Source organism: Neomonachus schauinslandi, chromosome 5, assembly GCF_002201575.2.
Source record: "Neomonachus schauinslandi chromosome 5, ASM220157v2, whole genome shotgun sequence".
Classification (NCBI taxonomy): domain Eukaryota; kingdom Metazoa; phylum Chordata; class Mammalia; order Carnivora; family Phocidae; genus Neomonachus; species Neomonachus schauinslandi.
Window position 1 is genome coordinate 25,709,898 of NC_058407.1, and position 18,328 is coordinate 25,728,225.

The following is an 18,328-nucleotide window of genomic DNA, read 5'->3' on the forward strand; positions in this document are numbered from 1 at the left end:
TGCTCCGACATACTTTCATATGCCTTTCTAAAACAAATACACATTTCCTTACACAATCACATTCCCATTATTATGATAGATTTTATTTTATTATGAGAGATTATTAAAGTCTGTCTACACACACATACACACAACCTAAAATGTGCCTCTCACTCTTGAGTATTCAAAACTGAATGTGTGGATGATACCAGCAATGATTTGGAGTCACCAGAGTTTTTTTGGGAGGAGATATGGTTACAATAAAGCAGAACAAGAATGCCTTTTTCTGAGCAGGCTTTCCCCCTATTTGGCCTATCTCTGTCTAGATTTGAACCCTGTAGCTCCTTATGACCTGAGGGTAGAAACAGAAAGCAGGATGGGCGGAATAGGTAGGGGATTTCCCTTGTTACCCACTCCCTAAACATCTGTCTGTGGTACCAAATATACGTTTCCTTTACTCCAGTGCCCTTTCTAGAAGTTTATGTAATATTTAGTAACCTAAAAAGAATTAGTATTCCATGTTGTAAATTTGGATTTGAAACTTGATTCCTTGGAATATTTTTTAAATTCTACGATTATATCTCAGGAAACTCCCTGGTTATGTAAATAACCATAATTATTAATTGTATGACTAGCTCTTAAACCAAGCAAAAAAACTTTCACATTTAAGAGACTTCAAAAGTATAAAACAATACTTTGGGGAAGAAAAAAAGCATTGTATTTGCTAAAATGCCATGTGTTCTTTAATGCCTGCTCTGATTATTTGTGCTTACGAACCTCAGAGCTCCTGCCTGTGACTAGCATTGTTGGGGAGGGCGGTGGCATCTGTTGCCATGGCAGGAGGAAGAGAAGGAAGAAAAAGGCAAAGAATAAAAGCTGACATCTGGTTGATGGAACCTTCTTTTGCCCCCAACAGTTCTGCCACAGAAAGGGATGAATGGCTAGAAGCGATTTCCAGGTCAATAGAAGAGTATGCCAAAAAAAGAATCACATTCTGTCCTAGTAGGAGTCTTGATGAGGTATTGTCTTTCCCTTCTTGTTTTTTTTTTTTCTCAGTGCATTTCAAACAGTTTTTACCCTAAAGAAACTTTTCCCAGGGGTTTAGAAAAGCAACATGTGTTTCATAGAAAGATCCATGTGTGGGTATAATTTCAGAGCTAAATATCCTGTTAATGTCTCACTGCAAGTCTGTGATAACATACAGCATATTCATATTTTTTCTGGTTGTAAAACTTCATTGTAAAAAATTGGGGAAATACAATATAATTTAAGGAAGAAACTAATCAGCTGTCATGGCACTACCACAGGTATCTTTTTAAGTTAATTTTGCAGCAAGGATTATTAGGATACCGCTAATCTTAATATCCTGGGATCATGACAACTATAATAGCCCATCATTCATCCCATGTCCTTAATGACACCATCAGCATTGTGAGCCCTCATTGCCCCAAGAAAAAAAAAAAGGCTCAATTCTGTAGCACTCCATGTGCATGGAAGTAATGAAAAGTTGTTCTTCCACAGGCTGACTCAGAAAATAATGAGGAAGTTAGTCCTCTTGGATCAAAGGCTCCCATCTGGATCCCTGATATCAGAGTCACAATGTGTATGATCTGCACAAGTGAATTTACTCTCACCTGGAGAAGACACCACTGCCGGGCCTGTGGGAAGGTTAGAGAAGTTCACACCCATCTCCATTGTGATTGTTAGTTCCAGGCTGTACATAGTGAGGAAGCATCTTTCCTCCTGTAAATCACGGCAGGGGGAAGGAAGATACCCAATCATGGATGATATTTTCTCTAAATATTTAGGCATAGGGTGTCTTACCCCTACCTACCAAGGGTATTGTAGAATGTCAATAATAGATAATTTTCATTAAAAAAAAATTCACAATTAACTAGACTCCCACATTTACTGATAATTATTTAAACTACCTTTATCTAGATACTAAGTATTTAATAGAAGTACTTTCAGTGTTGAAATTATCGCCAGTAAGGTGTCTAAGCCTTCGTGACCTCGTTAGTTAAATGAGCATGGTAACATTGATGTCAGAGAGTTACCAGGAAGATTAAACAGGGCCTCTTTAGGGAGCATTTAGTAGAGGGCCAGACACTTGGTGGAGGCACAGTTAGACGTGATCATGGTTACCTAGCGATGATGACAGGCAACGTCGGTGATGATAAATACAGCTAACAGAGGACTTCGTGCATGCCACGCATGGTTCTAAACATTTTGCACATGTCAATGCTTTTAGTATTTTATTTTATGGAGTTAGCACTTGGTCGTAGTGTGTCGCCTCTTCATCTTCCCGGGTGGTGATGTGTGTGAGTTCACCATAGGCCTGACCTCCACAGAGGTGTTAGAGTCAGTGACTGAGAAAAGGTACTGAAAGCACTCTAGGTAGATAGCATTATCTGTTGTAGCATAGTCGGTGGTTTGATGCTGAGGTTATTCTAAATAAAATAATTCCAATGTGTTTTCAGATTGTATGCCAAGCTTGTTCATCAAATAAATATGGTTTAGATTACCTGAAAAATCAACCAGCAAGAGTATGTGAACACTGTTTCCAAGAACTGAAGAAACTAGGTAATATATAAGTAAAGATTTAACAGATTCCTTTATTCCCAGATGCTTTCAAACACCCTTCCGAAAGAATCATCTTAGGTGCATTAGCAATATGACTGGTGATATTCATCTCAAAATATTAAGAATTTTGCTTTCGTAATTTAATTAAGCTTTCTTAACTCATAGGATACTAATTGTAGAAATGTAATTACAGGGTGAAATTGCTTTAAAACAGTTACAAGGGAACTTTAACTTTCAAGTAATTTTGAAGTTTCTAGTTTCACAACTGTGGGCTCTTTACAAATCATTTTTATCTATCTGTGGATAGATATATCTTTATGGACATATACTGGGTGGCCCTTTGTTAGCCCATTTCTAATCACATGGACTGATTGGTGAGGTTTTATGGTATATCTAAATGTTCAGCTTTTCACCAAATACAAAATGATAAATCATATCTGCCTGCTCATTATTTGCAGGTATCCATCCCCACAGTTAAGATGAATGCAGCTAGCAGGACTGCTCGGGTCTATATTTTGGGAAGAGAGTTTTAGTTAAATTCCTGAAACCTATATATAGGATCTAAATTTCAAAAACGTTGTTCTTCATTTCCATGAAGAATAGCTTTCCATCAGCAAATGAGAATGTCTCAGTGAATAAAACTGGATGGCATGCTATTTCAGAATCCACATATTTATAGAGTAATAGTAACTGTACATACATTGTCCAAGAAGACACATTTATCTAATCCTTCACTGGCCTTTTTGTTCCTCCCTTTGTTCTGTGGGTGTATCATGTAGGCTGTAAACATTCAACATTCATTTTTTAAAATTCTCTTCCCTAATCACCCACACCCATTTTCGTCAGTAAATCTTGACTAATTTATCTTTGAAGACCTTTCTCTTGATTTCTTCATCTCAGCCCTATCTTTCATCTTGGACCACTGTCATAGCTTCCCAGCAGGTTTTCTGCTGCAAATCCTTCCTCCTTTCTACTGCCAGATTTTTTTCTTCTAAATTCAGTCTGCTCCTGTCATTTCCCAGCCTAAAAGACCTTTGGTTTCCCACGGCTTAAACAACAGTCCACATTCCTTAGAACCAGCCTTTTTTTCCTCAGCCTTATTATTCTCCAAATAGATGATCTAATTTCATACCTCTGCTTTTGCTTATGCTGACTTCTCTTCATGGAGTGTTCATCCTCCTCTTTTTGACTTGGCAAACTCCTGTTATACCTTAATGGCCAACTCAAATATCTTACTCTCTTCCCACCTTTCCCCAAACCTCTGCACTCAAAATTAATGGTTTCCTGATCTTGTCTCATAGCCCCTTTTCTAATACTTTGTTCATTATAATATTCTTATTTGGTCATATATCTAGGTACTAAATGATGCTGTTAGTGGGTTTTTTTAAGTCAGGAGGGAAGTTTATATAATTTATTTAAAGTTGGTAGTACTTTAACATGTTTCATTATTCCAAAGGCACAAAAGGGTCATCCTTTCCTCATGGTTTACAACTGAAAAAGTATAAAATCATAGACTGTGGAAAGTCTTCCTCCCACTCAGCTTCCGGCCATCCGTCTTTTTTCCCCGGGGGTCTCTCTGTCATCAGTTCCTCAAGTATCCTTCCATAGATATTTTATGCAACAGTGTTTGTTGATCTGAATTAAGTTGAATTGCAAAATGCTTACCACTGGCTACATAAATGCACCTGATTTGTTTTAGATCACCAGCATTCTCCTAAGATTGGATCTCCTGGAAATCACAAATCTCCTTCAAGTGCCTTATCATCAGTCTTACATAGTATTCCATCAGGGAGGAAACAGAAAAAAATCCCAGCTGCTCTCAAAGAAGTAAGTGTTTCCATTAAACTTGCAACCTGATATAAGCTGAATTATTCATATCCATATAATACACTGTTTTTCTTCCATAAAGAAAGAGGTCATTTCCCACAGTATTAAGACATGCATTTTAATACTGGTGCTGGATGTGGCTGATGCCTCACTCTCTTCCTTGGTCTCCCATATGACCTGAGTCATTCAGAAAATGGCTGTTGAAAGGTTTGGAGAACATTTTATAGCAATGGTAGCAAGTAAAGATAATTTAGATATATTGGAATTTTTTTTTAAAAGATTTTTATTTATTTGTCAGAGAGAGGGAGAGAGATTGAGAGCACAAGCAGGGGGGCGGCAGGCAGAGGGAGAAGCAGGCTCCCCGCTGAGCAAGGAGCCCAACGTGGGACTCGATCCCAGGATCCTGGGGTCATGACCTGAGCCAAAGGCAGATGCTTAACCGACTGAGCCACCCAGGTGCCCCGACACATGTGAATTTTTAAAATTACTTTGAGGAGACCCCATGCCAGAGGGAAGAAGTCTATAGAATATTTTGGGCACTTTATTAGCATTTACTGATCTGCACGGTTTGTTATTTGTAAGTATTGGTTGGCTATAGACAGCTGCACTGATAGTAAATTGTCTTTCCTTCAACTTACAAGAAAAATTTAAAAAGTTAGGATAGTCTGCACAGTTAGAACTGCCAGTGGCTTAATCCATAGGCATCGCCAGTACCCTATCCCATCTCCTCGAATTCAAGTGTTCAGTCAGTCAGTGTCAGGTAACACATAGCACTGCCTATCTGGGCCACCTCCATTTTTTTTTTAATTAAAAAAAAATATTTTATTTATTTATTTGTCACACAGAGAGAGAGATGGAGAGAGCAAGCACAGGCAGGGGAGAAACAGGCTCCCCACTGAGCAAGGAGCCCCATGTGGGGCTTGATCCCAAGACCCTGGGATCATGACCTGAGCCAAAGGCAGACGCTTAACGACTGAGCCACTCAGGTGCTGCCCCTGGGCCACCTCCATTTTTATTAGTTTATGAATTATTTCCACCTGTGACCAGTTTTGTGGCCAGCAGAGTAGAGTTTGAAATGTTGTTCTTACTTGATTACTCTGGAGGTGTTCTACCATGGAAAGTGGAAGCAAACAACTCCAAAAATTTGACCAAGATCGTGTTCTTTATATAAAGTTGAGTGTATTCCATCATGGTAGTTAAAACACTAAGAAATGATTCATAGCCAGCCTCATGAAATAGTAAGAAGAGGACTTACAGTCCTAATTGCCAGGTTTCTTAAACTGGTGAAGCCAATTTAGTACTCTGAACTGTCTCTTCCATCACTCAGTTCCTGAATCTAAAGTGACTTTCAGAGCTTTTCTTAACCAATGGAAATAGTTTTCAGTTTTCTATAATTGTTCTCCTCTCCATGCTAATGTCATAGTTTATAAATATAATTCTTAAATTTGTTCTCCTCCTCAGTCTAAACTCCACACTGCTAGTTTTACAAAACTATTTCTAGTCTAGACTAGACCCAGCCTGACTCCAGTCACATTTTGTACATGTTTTACCCAACCACACAAACAGACCTTCCACTGCAGTCATTCCTTCCTTTACTCCACTGGCTCTCAAAATGTCCTCCAAAGCAGCACATCAGCATCACCTGAGAACTTACTAGAAATGGAAATTCTTAGGCCCCAGCCAAGGTCTACGGAATCAGAAACTTTAACAAGCATTCTCTGTGATTCAGATGTATACTAAATTTTGAGAACCACTGCTTTCTCCTTTGCAGACTGGGAAAAATAATTTATCTGGTTACGTGCCATAAAAGTAAGTTTTCTACTTGGGAAGCTGTGTTTTTTGTCATTTTATTTGTAATTGAAGTGAATTCACGTAACTTAAAATTAACGATTTAAAGGATACAGTTCAGGGGTGCCCAACCAGCTCTGTGGGTGGAGCATGTGACTCTTGATCTCGGGATCCTAAGTTCAAGCCCCACCTTGGGTGTGGAGTTTTCTTTTAAAAATATATATACAAGGGTGCCTTGGTGGCTCAGTTGGTTAAGCGTCTACCTTCGGTTCAGGTCATGATCTCAGGGTCCTGGGATCAAGCCCAGCATTGAGTGGGGAGTCTCCTTCTCCCTTTCCCTCTGTCCCTCCCCTCCCCTACTTGTGCACTCGCTCCCTATAAATAAATAAAATCTTTAAAAAAGTGAAAGGAATCATATAATACATGACCTTTTGTCTGGCTATTTTCACTTCTCATAGTATTTTAGAGGTTCACCTAAGTTATAGCATGTATCGGTACTTCTTTTTATAATGTGAATAATACTCCATTGTATGTATATACCACAGTTTATCCATTCATCTGTTGATGGACATCTGAGATATTTCTACCTTTGAGTTATTATGAATAGCAGTGCTATAAACCTTGTGTGGACATATTACCATGTGGACATTTGTTTTAATAATATATGTAGGAGTGTAATTGCCTGGTCATATGGTAATTTATGTTTAACTTTTTGAGGAATTGGGAAGTTGTGTTTTTATTCCAGGAATGTTCAATACATTTTTAGAAACTCTTCGTTTTTAGAATTCCATTCAGAGCCTCAGTACCCTCAGTAATGGCACTCTGTGTCTCTTGAGTTAGACTTGATTTATATTTTAAATAATCAGATCACTAGAAGGAAAGTTTTGTGACTCATGTCATTAAGTTGCTTAAGACCAATTTTATTTTTAAGAGGGTAATAGGGGCTCCTGGGTGGCTCAGTTGGTTAAGCGTCTGCCTTCGGCTCAGGTCATGATCCCAGGGTCCTGGGATCGAGCCCCACGTCGGGCTCCCTGCTCAGTGGGGAGCCTGCTTCTCCCTCTCCCTCTGCCTGCCGCTCTCTCTCTCTGTCAAATAAATAAATAAACTCTTTAAAAAACAAGAGGATAATAGAGGACAGGGGCACCAGGTGGCTTAGTCGTTTAAGCGTCCAACTCTTGATTTCAGATCCAGGTCGTGGGATCAAGCCCCGTGTCCGGCTCTGCACTGAGATTCTCTCTCCCTTACCCTGCTTTCTTCCCCCTGCTCATGCTCTCTATAAATAAAGAAGTAAATAAAATCTTTTCTAAAGTAAGATATAGAGGACTATGCATGACTATCCAGTATTGTGACTGTATTCTTTTACAGTTTATCAACTAATTTAAGAATATTCCAAAAGAGGAGCATACAAAATACTTTGATCAATGATAGTAACATGTAACATAAGTACATAGTAGTATCCCAATGTAACTACATTTTAAGCAAAATCTCATTTGAACATTCTAATTTTTAAAAAATCACTTGGCTGTCTTCTACAGGGGTGTCACTTCTTTATATAAATTTACTTGCACTTAACAGATATTTCTCATTTAACATTAGATGTTAAATTTTCTACTAGACAATAATATATCATCCTTCTCATAAAATTTGTAAGAAATTAATACAATTAATACATGATTAAAGGTAGACTTTTAAAATTCATAGAATCCACCTGTATTTGTTTTATGTTGCCACATAACGAATTACCACAAACTTAGAGGCTTAAAACAACATACATTTATTATCTCAGGAGTCCAAGCACAGCTTAGCTGGGATCTCTGCAGGACTGCAGTCAAGGTGTTGGGTAATGTTGAGTTCTCCTCGCAAGGCTAACTAGGGAGGGCTCTACTTCCAAGCTCACTCAGGTTGTTAGCAGAATTCATTTCCATGCCACACAAGCCTCCCAACAACTACTTCAAAGCCAGCATGGGAGAAAGTCCCATCTACTAGCAATATGGAGTTTTATAGAATGTAACATAATCATGGGAGTGACATGCCATCATCTTCCCCATATTCTATTGGTTAGGAGCAAGTCTTAGGTCCTCCCCACACACAAGGGGGAGGAGACTATACAGTAGTGTGATTATCAGAGCAAGGATCATGGGGAACCACCTTAAAAGTCTGTTCACCATTCTAGGGGCATCTGGGTGGGTCAGTTGGTTGAGCAGCTGACTCTTGATTTCGGCTCAGGTCATGATCTCAGGATCCTGGGATACTGCCCCACATCAGACTTCCTGCTCAGCAGGGGGTCTTGAGGATTTTCTCTCTCTCCCTCTCCCTCTGCCCCACTCTGCCGTGTGCATTTGCCCACTCAGCACTCTCTCTCTAAAATAAATAAATCTTTAAAAGTCTGTTCATCATTCTACTAACAACATAATTCCTAAACTTGACTTTTTATTTCTGTTGTTTTATGTTAAAAAAGAAGTTTCAGCTGCCAGATTATGATCATTGAGAGCTTACTACCTTTTTGTCTAGAGGTTAAGACATTTTCTTAACATTTCCTTTTATGAAACAAAATAAGCTTCTCTCAGACCAAAATTTGGGGATCAGAAACTAATCCTTAAAATCACCATGAATAATTGAATTTTCCATTTACCTCTGTTAATAGTTTTTATAAGTCCAAAAAATGATTTCAGGAACAGAGTTAAAGATTTAAGTAATTTTCCCTAACATTGCAAAATGCAAAGAACAGTAAACAACATATACAGTCCCAAAAATGCAACTTTCAAAAAGCACTTCTGATCTTTAGAATTATTTTTCTTCTTCTGGCAACCCAGAAAACACAGGTGACACCACAAAGAAATACATATATGCAAGCTCAATTAAACCAGGCATAATGCTAAAATGGCTTTTTTTTTTAAGAGAAGTGGTGGGGAAGGGCAGGGAATCTTAAGCAGGCTACACGCCCAGTGCAGAGCCTGACGTGCCGCTTGATCTCACAACCCTGAGATCATGACCTGAGCTGAAATCAAGAGTTGGACTTTTAACTGACTGAGCCACCCAGGTGCCCCAATGCTGGAATTGCTTCTAAACAGAAGGGTATTTTATGCCCCCGGTAATGGCAGTATTTGATTTGTCCAGTAGCAGACTTTGAAAATAAACAATTTCATTCTGAAACATTATATCATTATGGTTATTGCTTTCAGCACCAGTGATCAAAAGCAATTTTGTTACTTTACCTTTTGTTTCTTTGAAAACCAGTAAACTATATATGGGCTTTGCTTACTAGGTATCAGCAAACACAGAAGATTCTTCCATGAGTGGCTACTTGTACAGATCAAAGGGCAATAAAAAACCTTGGAAACACTTGTGGTTTGTTATAAAAAATAAAGTGCTGTATACATATGCTGCAAGTGAGGTAAGATCTGAAATCTAAAGATGAATGATTGTGGGGTCTGGTTTTATAATGCCAATTGGAAATAATTACATTATCTGTTTCATCTATTTGTTTTGTGTATATTTTTTGTTTTGCTTTGCTTTTGGAGGGGGAGATGTTGCTGTGATTTTTAATGTCAACAGTGTCCTAGAGCTCTTACTCAAAAATGTTAGGAATTTTCCATAATATTAAAATGTAACTTTTTTGGTGTCATGTGACTACTAAGAACTTCACTGAAGGCAAAGGTTCTTACCTTTCTGCCAAGCTGTCTTGGTTGACACTCCCTTGACTATCTCCAGATTGTACTGATCAGGCCTCAAGCTTAGATAAAATAGACTTTGTTTGGGTTATAAACAATGCCTGGCTATTTGCTCTAATTATTACCCTCTTCTCCTACCTGATCACCCTGTGTTCCAGTAACATCCTATAAAAACCACTGCTCTGGGAGCCAAGCTTTTCCTTAGTGGGACAGGGTAAATCACTTATATTTCTGAGCTTGTTTCCTGCATCCATAAAATGAAAGTAATATAATTACCTACTTCACATGGTTGTAGGGAAATATATGATACTCGGTGGAGTATCGGTGAACACACTGAAAACTGTTTAGCACAGTGTCTGGCTCATGAGGTAGGTGGGGAGGGGTCAGCTTAATATTGTTGAATAAAAGAAAATGAAAAACAAAGAATTATTGTTTTATATATGTGTGTGTATATGAAATTAAATTATAGCTATACAGTTCAAGAGTTTGTAAATCTGAATTTTGTTATCAATTTAAAGTCCCGTCTCCCTTTGTATCTTTTTAAATTAGGACGTGGCAGCTTTGGAGAGTCAGCCTTTACTAGGATTCACTGTCACTCAAGTCAAAGATGAGAATTCAGAGTCTAGAGTGTTTCAGTTACTACATAAAAACATGTTATTTTATGTGTTCAAAGCAGATGATGCTCACTCAGCTCAGAAGTAAGTAATTTAGGCATATTTTTCTTTTATACATGAGTTTCAAGTTCTTACATGATTGATTTTTAAAATAACCTACTTTCATGTGTGGGGACAATTAAGAATTTAAATCAGAGATCCAAATTAGTTAGATTTCACATATTTTTCAAAGTCTTTAGGACTGTTTTAAGGACAGGCAGGAGGATCTGGAATATTTTCAGGAGACAGAGGGGAAAAGAAAATAGGTAGTCCTGTCCAAAATATTTTGTCTATACATGACCTCTGAGGAAGCAGCATGAAGCTGCTCTGTTGAAAGGAAAGGAAGCTGAGGCATTTGACCTCTCCTTCCATGAGGGTAAGGATCATCTCTTAAAACATTCCAGGACTTTGGCAATCCAGTGATTCAATTGTGCCATGGAACAGCGGGACTTTAAACAGCTGCTTGCTAACTTACTTCTTTGGGGAAAGGGTCAAACACATTAAGAGGCTCCCATGCTGTTCCCAATAACTGAGTAGAAGGAAATGGATATCATTTTAGATGGTAAAAGGCTTTTTTAAACAGTCTCTTTAAAATTCCAACAAGAATATTTATTTTGATACCATGAGGTTGTTTAACATAGAGAAGCATATCTCTGTGAAATTCAGGTCCTTTATAAACAAAACAGTGCAGTTTACCTTTCACCAGATCTTTCCTGTGATTTTTATTTTGGCCTCACAAGTTATACGTTTTTGTTTCCTCTAAGAGCTTAGTGCTCATGTTTTCTCCATAGGCTTAAAATGCGCATGCATATAAAAAAGAATGCCTTAAGTAAACAAGGCTTGTCTTTTCTTAAGGCAGTTAGAATTAATGTACCAGAATTATATATGTTCCTGGATATTAATCAGGTACAATGTGACAGATAATCTGTAAGATTTTTTTTTCAGTCTGTCAGGATATCTAGTGCATATCTGTTACTCCAAAAAATTCTTTTTCAAGTGAACTGAAGAATATTTAAAATTATGTCATTTAACTATTTTTTCTGTAAAAACTACCTTGGATAAAAGAGTAATTGTTCTAATATTGTTAGGAATTGCATTTCTCATGATTTTTATCTGTATTCATCATCAAACTGATAAAAATTGTTTCTTTTGAATATGCATCTTTTGTTTATATCATTAAGTTGACAAGGTAGAAAAACCTTCAATACAACTGAATGTAGCTGAGTGAAGGAAATCAGCTTACTTGTAATTTAGAATTAATACAGGCTAAATTACAAGTTTCTCTTTGAAGTCACTAATATGGAGGTGGTTTTACACATTACAGAACATTAAAATGTATTAATTTTAATGGAAATTTTTAGCTTTTTAAAAGACTTTTTTATTATAACTTATGCCATTTGCATTTAAAGTTTTGAAAATTCTGTCCTTGAAATTTGAGCTATATCTGGGGTAGGCTATGTTTACTAATTAAATTGAGTGATTTCAAATGTTCATAGTAAGTCTGGAAGCAATTATAGTACTAGGGAGGTACAAAAAGACTACCTCCAAGTGTCTTCTGAATAATTGCAAGCTGTGAGTATTGTCAGATAAAACTTAGAGACTAACAAATTTTGGAAAGACTTCTAGAAACTCTGAGACACTTTTTTTTTTTTTGGATACACTTTATATTGCATGCAAAATTTTGATCAACTGAAGTAGATCAGATGTTAGATTCTCTTTCATTGGAAGTATTAGAACAGGTCTGGACTATGGATGCCCAGGGAGTTAAGAGAGAAGGAGACAGAGACAAAACTTGTGTTCCTAAAAGCAGAAAGGGGGTTGAAATAAAAGCCTTGGCAAATGTAATTCATTTCCCAAACCAATCGTATGGAATCATCAGGACTTCATAGAGCTTTTACATGAAATGGCCCCTTCCTCACGCTTCATGGACATAAAAGATGCACTTTTCAGTCCAAATTTTCGGCCATATTACCAAATAAAGGACAATTCCATATACGCAGAATTCTAATTTGGTATAGGAAACTTCTTAAATATACTGCTAGGGTGATTGGATCCACCGGCACAGCTGTGATCTATATTGTTTTAACATCTATCGGAGGATTGCATTTTACAAATCTAACAAATTTCTCTTACCAATAGGTGGATAGAAGCATTTCAGGAAGGCACAATATTGTAGTGATACTGGTTTCATCCCTTCTGTGATTCCAAATGGGTGGAATTTCATCAGAATGGAGTAAATGCAGTACAAAAATTTTATATAAATGAACACTGCCAAGATAAATCCAGCCAAAATCTTCATCAAATATTATGAATTATTTTGTTAGGTATAAGGTAATTTTTTTAATGCTTGTTTTTTCATGTATATGTTATTTATTAAAATTTTGATGTTTACTTAATGGTCAGAATTATTTCTGAGATTCACACTGAATTCTAAAGTACCTTTTCTTTAGAAACCAGAAAACTTATCTTAATATTGTATACTGTATTAACTGTTTGTGACACAGATTTCTCAGTGTTTCGTAGTGTTACGTTGTAACACTCTTACTTGAGGTGAGTCTTTGTAAATAAAAAACACACATCAAGGAGCAAATTTCCATGCAGTGTTTGGTTTAGAAATTACTCTAAAACTGCTGATGAAAAAAAATGTATGTTTTGAATCAATAAACTTAGATGAATTTTTGTATCTTTTAATGGAAAAACACACGGCCAACTCCTACCTCAGTAACTGTGAAATGAAATTCCAGTAAATTATCCAGAGTATTTCTGTTGTACCTCTTTTGGCATGAGATAATGTTACATCATCAAGGAATTAGAGCAAAGGGATAGAATGTGAAAATTTTCATTGAACTGAGCTATGAGTAGGAAAGAGGATGGAGGAACACAATTAACTCTATGGTCTTTATATTAAGTCTCATCCTTTTTTTAAAGCTACCAGTTCAACACAAACATAAATGTATTATTAAAAAAAAAAAAAAATACGGCAAGCATTATATTACACAATATCCTTTGCTATTGTAAGTGTTCTGAGCCCAAGTCAGTGGTGGTGTTTGCATCTAAAAAGAATGTTCCATTCCCTATAATATTGTGCTTTAAAAAAATGAACTGGAATTACCATACCAAAAAAGCACAGATTCAAAGCCAGTGTTAACTGAAATTGTATTCGTTTTTTAAAGGTTATTTAATATTACTTTGTGTTATGTCCTCCCTGGTAATTAAAACAAATCCTTTATTTCTTTAACCAGTTGCCAAATGCATCTCATTGGGAAATATTTATATTCATAATTCTGGTGCACTTACTATTTAACATGTGAACTGCTTTGTACATAAAACTGTTGATGAGTAGAAGAAAAATGAAATTCACACTATGATTAAAGTCATTCTTGATGTTTATAATATACATTTGACTGAGCTTAAATTATCTTAAAAGGCAAGGTCATCCATAGAATATTTCACAAAAGGGCACAAGAATTTTCCTTTCTGCTTCTATATAAAGTATTTCCTAATTCAGTGTGATACCATTGCCAAGAGAATTACTGTCTTTCTGAAGTTGTTTGTTGAAGCACTAGAGTCTCTACTAAATCTAGAGTTGGCTGCTGTAGTTTTTTCTGGCTGTTGCTTGCTGTGGGATCATTTTAAACCCTGTTGCACCCTCACACACAATCCTTACATGCTATCTCCCCAGTCTTTCTGTCACAGTAGGTAAACTAATACTTCTTTGCAGCTCACTTATTTTAATCAAGTGAGCATAAATAAGGCTTCCATGTTAAAATCCTTGCAGTTTTTATATCCTTTTTGGAGACCAAGGTTATACCTTATAAAGTGTTTCCTTCTTCTTTGGGTCTAGCATTTTGCAAAGGACAAGTTATTTGAAGTTCTGCCCCGCTCCTCATGAGCTCTCAGCCTTCTGACTGGAAGGTTTGGCTTAAACCTCAGAATCTAAAAAAATATCAGCCAGGCTATTTTGTCTTCCAACAGCTGGCTAAATCAAGAATGATTTATAAATCTAAACAGAAAAAACACTGCACAAACTTCTTTTAATTCTAATTACATGTAAAACACATGTATGATTGTACTGGCTATTGGCTTCGCCCCATGGAGGGTTTTGAAAATACAAAATATGTATAGCCTTTTGAGGAAGCTATCAGATTACCATCCCCCCCAAAAAAATGTTTTAAATGTGGAATGGTATTATGTTTCCTTCCCCACCTCATCAATCCTTCATAACTTACCAAAGCCGATCAATTATTTATTTAACCTGGCTCATTTAATGTCAACTGAGAAACCTAACTATATATGTTTTATTGTAAAGTTACTTTAAAAAATGTATCTCTTGATGGCCACCATTTTAGAGGAAAAAGTGATATTGGGTGCATTCAGTGGGCGGGGGGGGGAGCAGAGGGAGAGGGAGAATCTTAAGCAGGATCCCTGCTGAGTGCAGAGCCCAACACAGGGCTTGAGCTCCCTGAGCCAAAATCAAGAGTTGGAAGCTTAACCGACTAAGCCATCCAGGCGCTCCTATTGGGTGCATTCTATGAGAAAGTATACACAGTACCTGATCCCAAGAATACTGTATTTATTACACTGATGCGTGTGTTCCATCACACCCTTTTCAGGTTTCTCCTTTTATTCATAAGGAGGAGAAAGAAGAGCAGTTGTAAAAGCTAAGCAAAAAGGTGTTAAAAGTAACCTTGATAAGAGATGCCAGGTTAAACTGGGGGAAGGCTGGCATTCTTAGTGTGTCCCCCCGAGTCTAGGTTCCTCCTCAGCTGTGACAGCTGTAAATGTAGAGGATCCATCAGAGTCCTAGAAAAATAAGAAGGTTATCTTAGGCATCGTCCCACAGTTCCGAACCTCTCTCCAACCTCTTTTCCCCTGTTCTGTAATATACCCAGTATGATCCTTTTGTACTTTGCCCAAGATCCTTAATTCTCTTTTCAACCAAAAGCTTGATTCTTTGAGTATGCAGTAGTGTTTCTTAAAATGAGATCATCAGAGCAACTTTAATATAAAGCAGTAATGAAAAAGTAAGTGAAGAAGATAACTTTAAAGTGTAGTTTTGTTAACTAGATGTTGGTAGGATATGTCCAGAAATAGGGAAAGCCTTCTATTTAGTAATTTAGTTAAAATGTAAATGTTATCACAGCATATGGTTGATCTGTCTTGGAGTATGCATCGATTTGTACTCCCATTTTTGAAATTTGGGAACCACTATAGTCAAATGTAGTCACTAGGATTTTCAGAGAGATAAATCCTATTTCTTATACCGTACATGCCCTGAAGGCAAATACTGTATGTTTCTCACAAAATACCTATCCTGTGTCTTTTAAGAGAAAATAGTTGTTGAAATGCATAGAAGGTGAGGACAGGAGTCTTGTCGTCTGCAACTCAAACTCAGCCCCCCACATGCCCTCATTATAACTCAGACCTTAGACCTACTCTTTCCACCATCCTGCAAGGCCATATTTGCAACTACCTGTTGGACATCTACATGAGTCCTTCTTAAGCATTTTAAACTTTATATGACTTCACTTTCTGTTCCTTCAGATCTGTTTATTTTCTTCTGTAATGGAAAAACACCAATCTAGGCTCCAGAATCTGCCTCCAAGTCTCAACAAGACCCTCTGCTATTGCTCTTGTACCCGGTCCATCTTCATTCCCATTACTGCACAGACCCTGGCTCAAGTCCTTGTTACCTCTTCCCAGTGATTAGAATAACTTTTCTTCTAATTCCAATGCCGCCTTTGCATGGTCTCATTTTAAACACTGCCAGAGCTATCTACAAAGCATAGCTCTAACCTAGTTTCATCCCTGCTCTTTGCAACCTCCATTGGCTTCCCAGTGGCTCAGCATGGAACACTTTTCCTCAGTTGTCACACACTCCAGCTAATCCCACCCCAACCTTTCTTCTTTGTTCTCACCCTCTTTCCAACCCATTTCTGCCTGTGTACCCAAGACTTTTCTTTCCTTGATAGTTGCTCCTAGTCCCTCTCTCCTATTCTTCCTCCCTTATTCCTCCAGACCAGATTTAGTCTCTCCTTTCTCTATGTCTCCATAGCCTTTAGCTAGGAAACACACTTTCATACGGTGCCCATCACATTCTGTCCTTGAGAATCTGAGACTCCTCAGCATCTGGCAGAGTACCTTGCATGCTATGGACACCCAGTATTTGATGAATTAAATTACTCCAAATGGATCCTTTCTGATTTTTTTTTTTTTTTAAGCTCCCCTTGCGCTTTCTCCAACCTGTCTCTTCCAGGAATTCCATATACAAATATTCTGGAGCCTATGCTACATTTAATATTCTCTAAAGGAAAATCTTATCTATGACTTTCCCTTCTAAGAAAAGAGATAATTTCTTTTTTTTTTTTAAGATTTTATTTATTTATTCATTAGAGACAGAGAGAGAGAGGCAGAGGGAGAAGCAGGCTCCCAAGGAGCAGGGAGCCCGATGCGGGACTCGATCCCAGGACCCTGAGATCATGACCTGAGCCGAAGGCAGACGCTTAACCATCTGAGCCACCCAGGCACCCAAAAAGAGATAATTTCTAATAGGATTTAATTTTTTTTAAGATAAAGGTAAAATTTTTTAAAAAGCCTCAATATCAAATTCCCTTGGTGGGGGGAGATGAAAGGGGGCAACTCTCTTTAATATGAGTTGGTCATAGCATGTTAAGAACCAATCTTGAAATACTATATTGTTTTTTTTAAATGACATGAATTTCTAGAAACACTTTTTACTTAAAGTGATAATAGTTTGTATCTTATTGTCCATATAGATACAGATCCTTTATAAATAAAATACTAGTATTGTAAATAATGTCCATATGTATTATATTTATACAAAATAAATTTACTGTATCTACTTTTGGTGTGATGATGTCTTTAAGCCATATATTTTTCTAGAGTCACATAGTTAAAGACGAACCACAAAGAGGGGTTTTCAGAGAATGAGGCATAAAGCATATTCCCCTTCTTAGGGATTGTTGCATGCCATTTTTGTGTGTCCTGATGCCTAGTTCCAGAGGGAAAGGACAGAGGAGATGTTCTCCTTCCCAGTACACCTTTGTTTTTCCTGACTTGGGTTTCTGGCCTGAATCTGGAACTGCTTTTCTAGTGCTGATCAATACTAAAGAAATTTCAAGGACCTCTTCTCTTAAAGTCCAAGCCACACAGTGCTTTGCACACAGCTCTTCCTGCCACACCTCTGTGCCGCAGGTGGTCACTGTCATAATGTTCTGTCAATGCCTCTTTTCACGAATCTTTATTGACCACTAGGCACTGTCCCGTATGCTTGGGAATACACCACTGGACAAAAAAACCAGACTTCCAGAAGTTTATATTCTAAGTGATAATAATTCTTGCTCCATTTAGCCATTATACGTATTTACCCACAAGAGCTGATAAGTAAATCTTTGCCTGACTGGAGGATTCTGCCCTAGCTTGTTTTATTTAAGGGAATTTTAAATATTTTATTGGGATCTACCCAGACTCGTTAACTCCTAATAAACTTTAAGGTAAGAGATACCCTAAAACAGAGCCCAATTTTCCACAAGTTAGAAACCAAACTGACCCAAACTGATGAGGTTATCTAGTATTACTCGAATTTGAAACGTCTCAAAACTTCCTTTAACGACCAACCACCTTTGGCAAAAGGGATGCTAAGCGCACGCAGCTTCCGAAAGTCCTTGATAGGGCAGCTCTGGCGGGGCAGTTCCCCTCCCAGCCGATAGGGGGCAGCGGCCTTTCAGAGGCTCGGTTTTCTCATCCCTCCACCCAGGGAACGTCACGACCTCCTCACCGCTTCTCCACCAGTAATGCGCAGGCGCG

General features: G+C 37.6%; 1 protein-coding gene across 1 annotated transcript in view; it reads left to right on the top strand.

Annotated features, from left to right (window-relative positions):
• Window positions 1-12,677, top strand: part of FGD6 (FYVE, RhoGEF and PH domain containing 6) — a 106,471-nt gene extending 93,794 nt beyond the window's left edge. Inside the window, exons 15-21 of the mRNA XM_021687529.2 lie at window positions 896-998; window positions 1,501-1,647; window positions 2,460-2,562; window positions 4,262-4,389; window positions 9,443-9,571; window positions 10,398-10,546; window positions 12,641-12,677. Of these exons, the coding sequence (XP_021543204.2) occupies window positions 896-998; window positions 1,501-1,647; window positions 2,460-2,562; window positions 4,262-4,389; window positions 9,443-9,571; window positions 10,398-10,546; window positions 12,641-12,677 (796 nt within the window). The remainder of the gene's footprint in view (window positions 1-895; window positions 999-1,500; window positions 1,648-2,459; window positions 2,563-4,261; window positions 4,390-9,442; window positions 9,572-10,397; window positions 10,547-12,640) is intronic.
• The last annotated feature ends 5,651 nt before the right edge of the window (window positions 12,678-18,328 follow it).